We start from the raw sequence: 13900 nt of genomic DNA, 5'->3' as shown, positions 1-13900 counted from the left end.
TTCCAACTAAATTAATGAATACCGAAAATCATTTGTAATATCAATAAATCTGCCAACCAGAGTTTGCTGCAAGATATGGAAAAATGATTTAAATTTTAATAATACAAACAACTATTTTAATATTCTTGACATTTATGGAACTGCAGATTATTCTACCAGCAAGTTGAGTCAGAATCCTAATTAAATCGTCCAATTTAATCTTTTTAGAATATGGCTTTTCAAGCTGACCAGAAGATAAAGACAGACATTTTGCGAGGGCTGAGTACAGAACAACTTTTCAGATTGCTCTCAGATTCTGATGTGAATGTCCTAATGAAGACTCTGGGGCTCCTCAGGAATCTCCTATCCACTAGACCTGTATGTATTTGTAATTTGAATATCAACACTTACACATTCTAACCAATCTCTCTTTATTCCTAATGTCAAGCTAACTAACTGGGCTGTCCTTTGAAGACCATGGGTCTAAATGGGCAAATCCAGATTGCTGTAGAAAGATGCTGGAATGAATCACTGAATAATGGTAGTGGTTCGTAGATTTCATCTCATGGTCAGTGACACATTAATGGACCTCTTGTTTTTCTATAAAGATTTTTTTTTGTATACCATGTTACAAAGTTTACAAATCTGTTAGTTGCAATTAGCACCTGGTTTGCTTTTCAGCTGTGAAGAGTGCATAAGTTTGCTTGCCAAGGTCCCATGACATTATCTTTTGTGTACAACAGGAATCTCAGTTTTCATTTCAGTAGATTCATGGGTCAATGTGTGGAATAATGTTAGATCTGTACTTTTTAATTTTATTAATATTTGAATTTTACTAGAAACTGGTTCCTGTCATTTTACCATTCTTCTTTCCCTACACTCCCCTTCTGGACTTCGTTGTGTCACACATTGTCTCAGTTAAGAGAATGAGCGTTCAGTTTTTTTCCTATGACCTTAAACCAGTATTATGAAATTACTAGGAGTTAGTAGAAAATGACTTGATTGTGTATTTCTATACCTTCCCCATCCAGCACAGTTGAAACTCTTTTGGGGATATATGAGGGAGAAGTTGCAGTCTAATAATCCATTCTGCACAACGTGGGGTTTGCAGTATTGTGCAGAAAAAAAATATTGCAAACATGTTCGGTGGTATCTATGTCAAATTGGATTTTTAGTTCATCAAGGTATTGCTTAAATTCTGCCCTAATTCTCTGCATATTACTGAATTCTTTGTGGTATGTAGAAATTGTAACAATTTCCATTCATAAAAATAATTATGGTGGGACCTTATAATAGGATCATGACAGGATTGTAGAAATTGTGTATCAGAGAACGGGCAGCAGTCCATTAGTTGTGTGATCTTCAACTGAGATTGCCAACTGTAATCTCCATTCATTATCCTTTCCTGCATGGGTTTTATATTGTATTTCAAGTAATTATCCAATTCCTTCTGCTGATTATCTCTGCCTTGTCAGCCACTTCAAGTGAAGAATTGTTTTTCTAAGAACACTTGGTGCAAATATGTTGGAAATTTTCCCCTTTCATCTTACGATAATCTGAAACCAATGGTCCCATATTACAATTTTTTGGCATTAAAAAAGAGGAATTTTGCAGGGTTGACTGAGCTGGGTGTGCCAACTTGGCACTTAAATCAATGTACAGTGGTCAGTATTGTTTTATTATTATATTTTGACATGTGGTCAATATAAGTGAGTGCTTTACTTGACCATTAAGCAGCAGCCACAAAGCCTTTATTCAGCACCTGTTTCCCATACAATCTGCATTTGAATTGCCATGAGAAATCAAGGGGTGGCTACTAGGCTTCAAGAGTTACCTGCTTATGACCTCATTCATGATTCCAGAGTGCAACTTGTGCACATGTGGGCAACATTCATACAAGTTAAACCATCCTGATACAAAAATACAATAGAACAGTCAATTGGAGAGCTAAAGTAATATTTTTCCTGCTTGTAATGCTCTGGAAAGGATCTTCAGTATTTGGCAAATGGTTATCGAAATGTGTGGTGTTTTCTCTGTGTTGCACAACCACTCCATCATGAGAGCACAGCCCTTTTCACCCTTACAGGTGAGGAGTGGCTGAGGAGCAGGAGGTGGATGAGCAGCAGCAGGAAGCAGAGGAGGAGGAACCTAAAGGTGTGTTGCCTGCATGGAAACAACGTGTGCAGGTTAATTGTGCATTGCAATCCATTTCTCAGGGCCCCAGCTTAGCTCACAGGTTTCTAACATCTGTTGTGATGGAAGACGTTGAATTTCTATTGCATTCATAAGTATAAATATTTGTATAGGGAACAGTTTTGATTAAAAGTCAGTCCTTGGGGTCTACCACTAACTGTTGCAGCTTTAATTTTATCACTGCAGCACGTTAATTGATTTATTTCATGGTTTTAACTTGGAGTTTCTAGATAAAACAATTATTTTTGGAAGTGAAGTTTGCTAACTAGTACTCTCAAAATATATAATGTGCCTCTGTTTTATTACCAGCACATAGACCAGATAATGAGCACTCATGGAAAACAGATAATGCAAGCAGTCACTCTCATCCTTGAAGGGGAGCATAATATTGAAGTTAAAGAACAAGTAAGTTTGTTTATTTTTGAGGTCTTTTAAGTAAGAACATGTTGAAGCTTGTTTAGTGATATTTATGTGTATAGATCAACTGGTTATTTATCTATGTGTTCAAAGTAGACTATCCTTCTATAACTTGGATATTCAGTTTTACTGTACTTTGCATTACAAGCATAGTACGTTTGCCATAAGTGTTAAATGTACATTTCATTACATAAGATGAAATGGCAGTTTCAAAACATTTGACTAGAATTTAACTTAAAAGCTGATTTTAGATTGTTTTTTTCTTTATTCTCTCTTGGGATGTGGGGATCACCTGTAAGTCCTGCATGTATTGTCTATCCAAATTGCCCTTAAGAAGGTTGTGTTGTGATGACCACTGACAACTAAATGGCTCACCAGGTATTTTCAGAGGGTGATTAAGAGACCGCCTTATACCTGTTGTTCCAGAGTTATGCATAGGCCACACTAGGTAAGGATAACAATTTCCATTCCCTAATGGACATCAGTGAACCAGATTAAAGTATGTTAATCTGAAAGAAAGAGAAGAAATAACATTGCATTTAGAAGTATTGTCACTTTGGTTATGGAGGAAATAAGGCAACCTGAAAAGGAGTTGGTGACCAGTTTGTGATTTTGTTCGAGGTATAAGTATGAGTCTGCACAACAAAGATAATTCTCCTGCCCTCTAAAATAATTCTAGAACATAGAACATGACAGCACAGTACAGGCCCTTCAGCCCACAATGTTGTGCCGACATTTTATCCTGCTCTAAGATCTATCTAAACCTTCCCTCCCACATAGCCCCCCATTTCTCTATCATTCATGTGTCTATCTAAGAGTCTCTTAAATGTCCCTAGTGTATCTGCCCCCGCAGCCTCTGCCGGCAGTGCATTCCACACACCCACCACTCTCTGTGCTGACATCCCCCTTATATCTTCCTTCAGTCACCTTAAAATTATGTCCCCTCATGTTAGCCATTGTCACCCTGGGATAAAGTCTCTGACTGTCCACTCGATCTATGCCTCTTGTACACCTCTATCAAGTCACCTCTCGTCCTCTTCACTCCAAAGAGAAAAGCCCTTGCTCACTCAACCTATCCTCATAAGACATGCTCTCCAATCCAGGCAGCATCCTGGTAAATCTCCTCTGCACCCTCTCTAAAGCTTCCACATTTTTCCTATAATGAGGTGACTAGAAATGAACACAATACTCCAAGTGTGGTCTAACCAGAGTTCTATAGAGCTGCAACATCACCTCACACATTTTGAACTCAATACCCCGACTAATGAAGGCCAACACACATATGCCTTCTTAACAACCGTATTGACCTGCACGGCAACCTTGAGGGATCTATGGATGTGGACCTCAGATCCCTCTGTTCCTCCACACTGCTAAGAGTCCTGCCATTAATCTTGTATCCTGCCTTCAAATTCGATCTCCTGAAGTATATCACTTCACACTTATCCGGGTTGAACTCCATCTGCCACTTCTCAACCCAGGTCTGCATTCTATCAATATCCTGTTGTAATCTACAGCAACCTTCCACACTATCCATAACACCACCAACCTTTGTATCATCAGCAAAATTACTAACCCACCCTTCCACATCCTTATCCAAGTCATTTATAAAAATCACAAAGAGCAGGAGTCCCAGAACAGATCCCTGCGGAACACCACTAGTCACCGACCTCCAGGCAGAATACGCTCCTTCTACCACCACCCTCTGTCTTCTATGGGTGAGCCAATTCTGAATCCACACAGCCAAGTTTCCCTGGATCCCATGCCTCCTGACTTTCTAAATGAGCCTTCCATGAGGAACCTTATCAAACACCTTACTAAAATCCAGGTACACCACATCCACTGTTCTACCTTCATCAATGTGCTTTGTCACATCCTCAAAGAATTCAATCAGGCTCATGAGGCACGACCTGCCCCTCACAAAGCCATGCTGACTGTCCCTAATCAGCCTTTGCTTCTCCAAATGCCCATAAATACTGTCTCTAAGAATCTTCTCCAGTAATTTGCCCACCACTGAAGTAAGACTCACTGGTCTGTAATTCCCAGGGTTATCCCTACTCCCTTTCTTAAACAAAGGAACAACATTTGCCACCCTCCAATCATCTGGCACTACTCCTGTGGCCAGTGAAGATGCAAAGATCATCGTTTCCTGTAATAATCTTGGATATATCCCGTCCAGCCCCAGTGACTTAGCTATCCTAATATTTTTCGAAAGTTCCAGCATATCCTCTTTCCTCACGTCGACATGCCCTAGCGTATCAACCTATCATACGCCATCCTCTCAAACATCAAGGTCTCTCTCACTGGTGAATACTGAAGCAACGTATTCATTAAGGACCTCCCCTACCTCTTCTGACTCCAGGCACATGCTTCCTCTTTTATCTTTTATCGGTCCTACCCTCACTCTAATATTCCTCCTATTCTTCACATAGGGTTTTCCTTGATCCTACTCTCCAAGGACTTATCATGCCCCCTTCTAGCTCTCCTAAATCCATTCTTAACCTCCCTCCTGTCTACCTTGTAACTCTCCAGAGCCCTGTCTGATCCATGCTTTCTAAACCTCAGGTAAGCTTCTTTCTTCCTCTTAACAAGATATTCTACATCTTTTGCCAACCACGGTTCCTTCACTCTACCTTCCTTACCCTGCCTCAATGGGACAAACCTATCCAGAGCTCCATGCAAGTACTCCCTAAACAACCTCCACATTTCCACTGTGCACTTCCCCAAGAACATCTGTTCCCAATTTACGCTCCCAAGTTCCTGCCTGATAGCATCATAATTCCCCCTCCCCTAGTTAAATACTTTCCCATATTGTCTGCTCGTATCCCTCTCCAAGGCTATGGTAAAGTCAATGAGTTATGGTCACTATCTCCAAAATGCTCTCCCACCAAGAGATCTGAAACCTGATCAGGCTCATTGCCTAGTACCAGGTCCAGAATGGCCTCTCCTCTCGTCGGCTTGTCCACATACTGTGTCAGGAATCCTTCCTGGACACACAAAACAAACTCTGCTCCATCTATCCCCTTCACTTTAAGGAGGTGCCAATCAATATTATGGAAGTTGAAATCACCCATGACAACAACCCTGTTATTTTTGCACCTCTCCAAAATCTGCCTTCTGTTCTGCTCCTCAGCATCTTTGCTGCTATTGGGGGGGGGGTCTGTAGAATACTCCCAATGAGGTGATTACTCCCTTCCTGTTTCTGACTTCCACCCACACTGACTCAGTGGATGATCCCTCCAGGACATCCTCCCTTTCTACAGCTGTGACACTGTCCCTGATCAGCAAAGCCACTCCCCCACCTCTTTTACCTCCATCCCTGTCCCTTTTGAAACATCTAAACCCTGGAATATCCAGCAGCCATTCCTGCCCTTGCGACAGCCAAGTCTCTGTAATGGCCACCACGTCATAGTTCCACGTAATTACCCATGCTTTAAGTTGATCACCCTTGTTCCTGGTACTTCTCGCATTAAAGTAACACACTTCAGCCCATCCAACTGACTGCAATTTTGCCCTTTCAAATGTCTATCCTTCCTCAGTCTTTCTACACTCTTCATCTACTTGTACACTAAATGAACCAACCTCTGACTTGTCACTCTGGTTCCCATCCCCCTGCCAACCTAGTTTAAACCCTCCCCAACAGTTCTAGCAAACTTGCCTGCAAGAATATTGGCCACCCTCTAGTTCAGGTGTAACCCGTACCTTTTGTACAGGTCGTACCTTCCCCAGAAGAGATCCCAATGATCAACAAATCTGAAACCCTGCCCCCTGCACCAATTCCTCAGCCATGCATTCATCTGCCAAATCATCCTATTCTTACCCTCACTGGCACGTGGCACAGGCAGCAATCCAGAGATCACTACCCTTGAGGTCCTGCTTTTCAGCTTCCTACTTAACTCCCTATATTCCCTCTTCAGAACCTCATCTCTTTTCCTACCTATGTCATTGGCACCAATGTGTACCACGACCTCTGGCTGTTCACTTTCCCCCTTCAGAATGCTGTGGACCCAATCTGAGCATCCCTGACCCTGGCACCCAGAAGGCAGCATACCATCTGGGAGTCTCTTTCACGTCCACAGAATCTCCTGTCTGCCCCCGCCCCCTTACTATGGAATCCCCTATCATACTGCCCTCCTCTTCTCCCCACTACCTTTCTGCACCACACAACCTGGCTCAGTGCCAGAGACCTGGTCACTGTGGCTTTCCTCTGGTAGGTCGTCCCCCCCCGACAGTATCCAAAGCGGTATACCTGTTATTGAGGGGAACGGCCACAGGGGTACTCTGCACTACCTGCCTATTGTCCGTCCTTCTCTTGACAGTCATCCAGCTACCTGCCTCCTGCAGCTTCAGAGTGACTGCCTCCATCCACGTACTCCTCGTTATCCTGTAGGAGCCGAAGGTCATCCAGCTGCAGCAAGGAACTGCACCTTGATGCACCTCGTGCAGATGTAGTTATCAGGGAGACTGGATGTCTCCCAGAACTCCCACATCTCACAAGCTCATTCAACAAGCCAATGTTCAGCCGTGAGACTATAACAGCAGGAATAAAGTGATTTTTTTTTTGTTTAATTCAGTGACTTTTAAAAGATTTCACACAATCAAGAAGCGGAGTATTACTGACAGCGGTTTCTGCATTTAACTGTACTTATGCAAGTGACAGAAATTGCTGATTCAATTTCAGGGAGTAATGATGGTGATGTTACAATTGTGACTGTAATAAGAATGCACCCATTCTTGTAATAAGAATTCTGTGGACCTGTTATGTCCATTTGGGAAAGCAGACAAGATAATGTCTCATCTGAACAATGGCACTTCTAATATTGCAGCATCTCCTCACTGAGATGAAATGTTAGTTTAAAATTTTGTGGAAAATCTCTGGCATAGGACTTGTACCTAGGATTTAGTGACTCTGAGGCAAGAGGGTGACCACCTGAACCACTGCAAATGTGGCAAATACTTAACTTGTACCATACCTGCAAGTCATTGAATGTCACCACCTGTTCTCTTCACTTTTTTCCCAAAAAGATTATTAACAAAAAAATCCCATAACCTTTCCTCAATTATGTTACAGTCGTGTATTTTGTGTACATTGGCATGTTTGTGGGTGCACTCTTATTACAATGTAAGGGAAAGCTGAAATCCATGCAGTGGGCATTGATGGATCATGACGGACAGCTTTCTTCTTGAGGTCAGCGGCAAGTGTTTGCTTTGACGCTGACTGCAAGATCCAACCAGGTCATTCTGCTCATCGTCGCATTGGCTAATGGAATAAATGGAGTTATGCTTGCACATCAAGCTTTCTGGAAATGTTTAAGAACTTGATGCGCAAAGTTTTGATGCATTATTGACTCAGTGTAACAGCAACTGTAACAATTAATGCAGCACCTTGAATGCAGAAAATTTCAAAAGCGGTTACACACAGTCCTGACAGGCAGGCAGCTAGAGTCTGGACCTTAATCATTCGTCAGTAATGTAGCCCTGGACCTCATTTGATCACCCAGTATCTGACTCAGGCCAACTCACTGTAACTGCCAACTAATTGTGTGTGTGGCATGACTTGACATTAAGCTAGACCCAGAATCCTTTTGACTTGTTACTAAACCATAGAACCATACAGCACAAAACAGGCCCTTCGGCCCACCATGCTGTGCCGTCCATCAAACCACCCTCACACTACCTAACCCCTTCCTCCCGCATATCCCCCCATCCCACACTCCTCCATATGCCTATCCAACAAGCTCTTGAACCTGTTCAATGTATCTGCCTCCACCACCACCCCAGGCAGTGCATTCCATGCACCAACCACTCTCTGAGTGAAAAACCTCCCCCTGACATCTCCCCTGAACCTCCCACCCATAACCTTAACGACATGCCCTCTCGTCTTGAGCATTGGTGCCCTGGGAAGGAGGCGCTGACTGTCTACTCTATCTATTCCTCTCAGTATTTTATGTACCTCAGTATTTTATAGTATATATCTCAGTATTTTATATACCTCTATCATATCAAGATTGGGCTCAACTTCCCATTACTGATAAAGATTCAAAATTTCTCCATCTTCAGTCCCCTCTAATTTCATCTCTGCAATTGCAAAGTTCTGGTTATGTGTTCAGCTTTCCAATGAATGTTGAGCTTGCCCACTTTTAGCTCTTTCATCACTCCTAATGATATGATATTATTTTGCTGATTGCTTCTCTGAATCAACCCGAGGATAAACCTGACTTTTTTCATAAAACCTTTGTACACTTTTTTGCTCATCCATCTCTCTCAGCCGCTCATTTGCATGTGATAGTATGGAAATCCTCGTGTTCTTTTCAACCTGGATCTAAACTTTTGACACAATGTGCAACCATCAAGAATTTGTGTCTAGCTCTGCAAATTCACCTGTTTTTATTTCTATTCTGTGGCAGTGCTTGAAGCCCTTTGTAGTTATTACCTCTAACTCAGCTCCTCTAATAGTCTCCTTACCAATTTACCCCCATTGACTCAGTTCTACTCTACATGTACCCCAACCACCAAAGTATGCTGCCTTGCTGCATGCTTTGGTTTTCTTTCCACTGAATTAAATGAAGTGCTTTTCACTTCATCAAGAGTTTCAGCCATCAATATTCCCATCAGTTTATTTTTAAAGAGTGAACTTATATATTCAAGTTACTAATATAGTTATGTCGGATATGGAAAGAAACCCTGTATCTTATAGATACTGGTACAACATTTGATGTTCTGAAGTATTTTGTTTTCTGCGCATTATTCTTTTGATTTTGATCTTGGTCTTTAAATCTTTCCCTCTTCCTTCTACTTTTGCCAGTTGTCAATTTCATGGGGCCTTCAGCCATTTTGACAAACACTGTAACTTTTGCTGAAGGGTTACTCGATTCCTTCCCTGCCTGAAAACACTTATTCAGAACCTGTATCTAAAATCTGTCATCTATTTTTGCCTCTAAGTGCTGTGAGACATGTATTATGCGAGTGATCCTACCTGAATACCAGTTGGACATTCGCATTAATGGAGGCAAAATGAATTTAACTGCTTTTTTCTTTAATCGAATTATAGAATGGTTGTTCATTGCAACAGTAATTATTGATTTTGCAGGTCAATCTGTAGAAAATTAACTGGACCTTTAGCATTTGTCAACCTTGAAGATTTTGTGGCAGGGGAAAAACTTAGATGGTTGAAGATTCTGATCTAGAATATGTCATTTCATACAGTTACTTCGAAGAGGCTGATACCTTTTTGATTATATGCATTTTTTCCTTTCATATTGTCTTCACCAAAATTTTTATTCTGAGTGTAAAATTGGCCTGTCTCAGGAATCAGTATAAATATCACTGATTAGACTTCTTCATTTTTCTTGTCCCCTATTTCACTTAAAATTCGGACAAAGCAATTTTTAATTTTATCTGGACTTGGATATGTTTGCAGTCTTAAATTTATTTTAAAACCATATCCCATTTGAATTGTACAACCTTGCTTCTTTTTTCTCTTAAATTTGCTGCTAAACAGAATTCTAAACCTATTGTTGGGGTATTTGTTTTACTTTAACTAGTATGTAACCACGGCTATCTCATTTCATATTTTCTTCAATGTGAGATGCCTTTGTAAAGATAGTAGCTTGTTTTCTGTTTCCCAGTCTATAGTCTGTAGTTGCTTCAGAAGCAATAACAGGAAAGAAGTGGCAAAGTTTACTGAGGATTAATAAACTTGCTTTTAATAACACATTGGATGTGTCACTGTGTTAAAGGTGATACACGTCTGCAGGTTGACATTAATAACTGTATTCTTATTGATATTTTAATTTTTGGTCAATATTTGTTCCATTACATGTTTCCCTATCACTTATTCAAAGGAAGGACTTAGACCAGTTGTTGAAATGTGGATCATAAAATTGATGCCTGTCTTGCTGATGTGGAAATGAAGGCTCAAATGAGTAGCAAGTATGGCACTCCTAAACAATAAACAATAACAATTGTTGGCATAGCTTGTGCAAATCATTGAAACCTGCTCAGGTTCCACTCTCTCTAATAAACAAATATGCAGTTGTGTCATGACTCTGCTCCAATTACATACATGAGAGCTGGACAATGATGACTATTAATGTCTGGCTATAAATAGTAGCTATTTCTTGTTGACATCACAGTTTTGCAGTAAGAAGAAAGAGTAACCGCCTCACCTTTTTAAAAAAAAAAGAAGCAATCCAGTATTTTCCGTTAGTAACTTCTTGTTTAAGTAATATTGAAGAGATGTGTTATGTACACTAGAATAAAAAATTTGCCTTGCAATATAGAGAACTAAGACCAGGGGTTTGGGGTGTAACTGAATTGGCTAGGTTCCTGTTCTACTTATTCACGTTAGAAATTTCAGTCTCATTTGCCATTTAGTGATCCTTGCATGAAAGCCTTTGCAAACTACACAGATGAAAAGTGATCAGTGCGCAAAATAATGAAATTTATGGCATGCACCAGTACTAGCACTTGACTCTTGTTGGTGTCCATATGGCTTTTCAAACTCTGAGGTAGAATTATTTTGCCTGACTGAACTGAAAGATGCTCCAATGCAAATTTATCGGTTGGTCAGTAATGATTGACATTGAATCATACAAGTCAGTGCGGGTTTCATGGGCAGCAAAGGCTTTTTTTTCATTTTCAGATTTTTTGTACTTCCTTTCCAACATAGTGCCTCCCTTGCTTGTATAAACTCCATATGTCAATGAACTTATGAGAACACTATAAAAATGGCCTGAAAATATTACACTTTATGAAATGAGGTGTACCTGACCATTAAGTCAAGAAGTAAAAAAAGTGCAGATGCTAGAAATCAGAAATAAAACAGAAAATGCTGGAAATAGTCAGCAGATGTTCAGATAAAAGGTCAATAGTCTGAAGTGTTAACTCTATTGCTATGTTCACAGATGCTGCTGGCCTGCTGAGTACTTCCAGTGTCTTCTTTCTTTATTACAATATTTTAATGGCCCACATAATTAATCCTTGACAAGCTGTTAGGGCCCAAGGAGCTGATTTTATATTTGTGGCTTGTTATTCATACATATAAAAATTTTCAATTTCCATACCTGCTTAAATAATAATTAATTTATAATTAAATGTTTAATTTATTTCAGCTTCTACATTAATTTTGTATGCATGTTCCAGTCTTTATTTTACTCCATGGAAATATTTAAAAAGTTAGTTTAAAATTGGGAAACTACTTAAAAGATAAAATTAAAAGAGAAAAATGGTTCCTGCAAATTGAAGAGTAGCAGATATGACCCCACTATTTAAAAAAGGAGGAAGAGGAAGAATAACTAACCTGTTAATCTTACATCAATGGTAAGGAAAAGGCTGGATTCTATAATGAAGGATATAATGACAGACACCCCAAAAAAAATATGAGCAGAACTAGCATGAATTTATGAAAGCAAAATTATATTTGACTCATCTGTTAAAGTTTTTTTGAAGATGTGATTCTTGGAATAGAAAAGGGAGAACCAGTAGAAGTAGTATATTTAGATTTTCAGAAGGTTTTTGATAAGTTCTCACACAAGCAGTTGGTCAACAAGAGTAGGGTACCACTGGGGTTGGTAATTGAGCCCCAACCTTTGGCAATCTACATCAACAATTTGGTTGAGGAGACAAAATGTCTTCTTTCCAAATCTGACAATGATACAAAACTAGGTGGGATTGTGAGTAGTTTGTAAAGTACAAAGACACTTCAAGAGGGTTTGGCAATTGAACTGAGGAAGAGAGAAGATATATGCAATATAACATGAATAAATATAAGGTTCAGATGTGGTGGAGATGAAGAAACTGAGAGAAAGTGATGACATCCTTACAAGAAACTGGGTGGGAGGTGGTATAATCCAGATAGCTATCGGAGTCAGTGCGTTTATATTAAATGTCAGTGCATAGTTTGTCTTCTAAGATGAAGATACAGAGATCCAGAAAGGTGAGTGAGGTGTCAGAAATAGTCCAATTGAATTTGAGGGTGGGGTAGAATTTATGAAGTTAGTAGTGAAGTTGATAAAATTGATGAGTTCCACCTGCATCGTTGATGTAGCGGAGGATGAGTTGGCATGGTGCCAGAGGAGGTTTGGAACAAGTACTGCTCCATGTAGCCAACAAAAAAACAGGTGTAGCTGGTGCCATGTGTGTGGCATGGCTACACATTTGATTTGTAGAAGTGAGAGGAATCAAAAGAGAGGTTGTTCAGGGTAAGAACAAGTTCTGTCAGGCAGATGAGTGTTAGCAGAGGGGAATTGGTTGAGTATGCGTTCCAGAAAGAAGTGTAGGTCTAGAAGACCTTCCTGATGGGGAATGGAGGTGTATAGGGGCAGATGAAGCAGTGGGCACCAGGGAATTGGAAGTTGTCAAAATGGTGGATGGTGTGTGAGATTGTCCTGGATGATGTAGGTGGGAAGGGATTGGGTGGGATGGGGGTGGATGGAACAAGATAGAGTCGAGGAATGAAGAGATGTTCAGTGGGGCAAGAGCAAGCAATGAGCCTATTGATCTCCATGGGCACGGTAACGTAGCGGTTAGCGCAACACTATTACGGCACCAGCAATCTGAGTTCAATTCCTGCTGCTGCCTGTAAGGAGCTTGTACGTTCTTCCCATGACTGCATGGGTTTCCTCTTCCCACATTCCAAAGGCGTATGGGTTAGTAGGTTAACAAGGATGTAATTGGGCAGTGTGGCCTTGTTGGGCCGGAAGGGCCTGTTACTGTGCTGTGTAAATAAGGTTTTAAAAAAAAGTTTTACATGGAACCAGAAAGGTACAAAATGCTTTAGAGGTAACTGTTTTCGGTAGTGCAGGCATTTATAACATAATGTGATGTCAACAGACTGGGAACTGCTAGAGAGAAAGGGTGAAATTGCATGTGAATTTGGAGGTAGTAAATGAAAGGTGATTAGGATGGAAATGAGTGAACTCATCCATTCTATTGAAAATGATGCCACTAATTTCATTATAATGTAATATACTAAACTTTAAAAGTTTAAACCAAAATTACACTTCCTTTCAAATGCCAGGGCTCCAGTTCCCACACTTCCTTTAACACACCAGGGTCCTGGTTCCCGCACTCCCTCTAAGCTCACTGGAGTCCGGTTCCCACACTCCTTTGCAACTGATTTGGTTCTCCTCCCTTGAAACTTACAGGGACTTTGTATTTCCTGTGCCCTTTAAACTTGTCAGTTTCACTTGAAAATGTTTTATTCTACTGTGTAGCAGCTTAATAAAAAAAAAGTGAATTAAAATGGTGTAGTAGTAGGAATAATGTTAAATAGCCTGGAAAATCTGCTAGTCTGGCACCAACAAATTAATGG

At 40.4% G+C, this 13900-nt stretch overlaps 1 protein-coding gene across 2 annotated transcripts in view; it reads left to right on the top strand.

Moving 5' to 3' along the window:
- Positions 1–13900, top strand: part of armc8 (armadillo repeat containing 8) — a 105613-nt gene that overhangs the window by 76996 nt on the left and 14717 nt on the right. For both annotated transcript variants that reach the window (XM_052024340.1, XM_052024331.1), the window contains exons 17-18: positions 208–357; positions 2482–2577. In XM_052024340.1, coding sequence (XP_051880300.1) covers positions 208–357; positions 2482–2577 — 246 coding nt within the window. The remainder of the gene's footprint in view (positions 1–207; positions 358–2481; positions 2578–13900) is intronic.

The sequence above is a fragment of the Pristis pectinata genome, chromosome 1 (assembly GCF_009764475.1).
Source record: "Pristis pectinata isolate sPriPec2 chromosome 1, sPriPec2.1.pri, whole genome shotgun sequence".
Taxonomy (NCBI): domain Eukaryota; kingdom Metazoa; phylum Chordata; class Chondrichthyes; order Rhinopristiformes; family Pristidae; genus Pristis; species Pristis pectinata.
The sequence above is the reverse complement of the archived record's forward strand: the minus strand, read 5'-3'. Positions and strand labels throughout refer to the sequence as shown.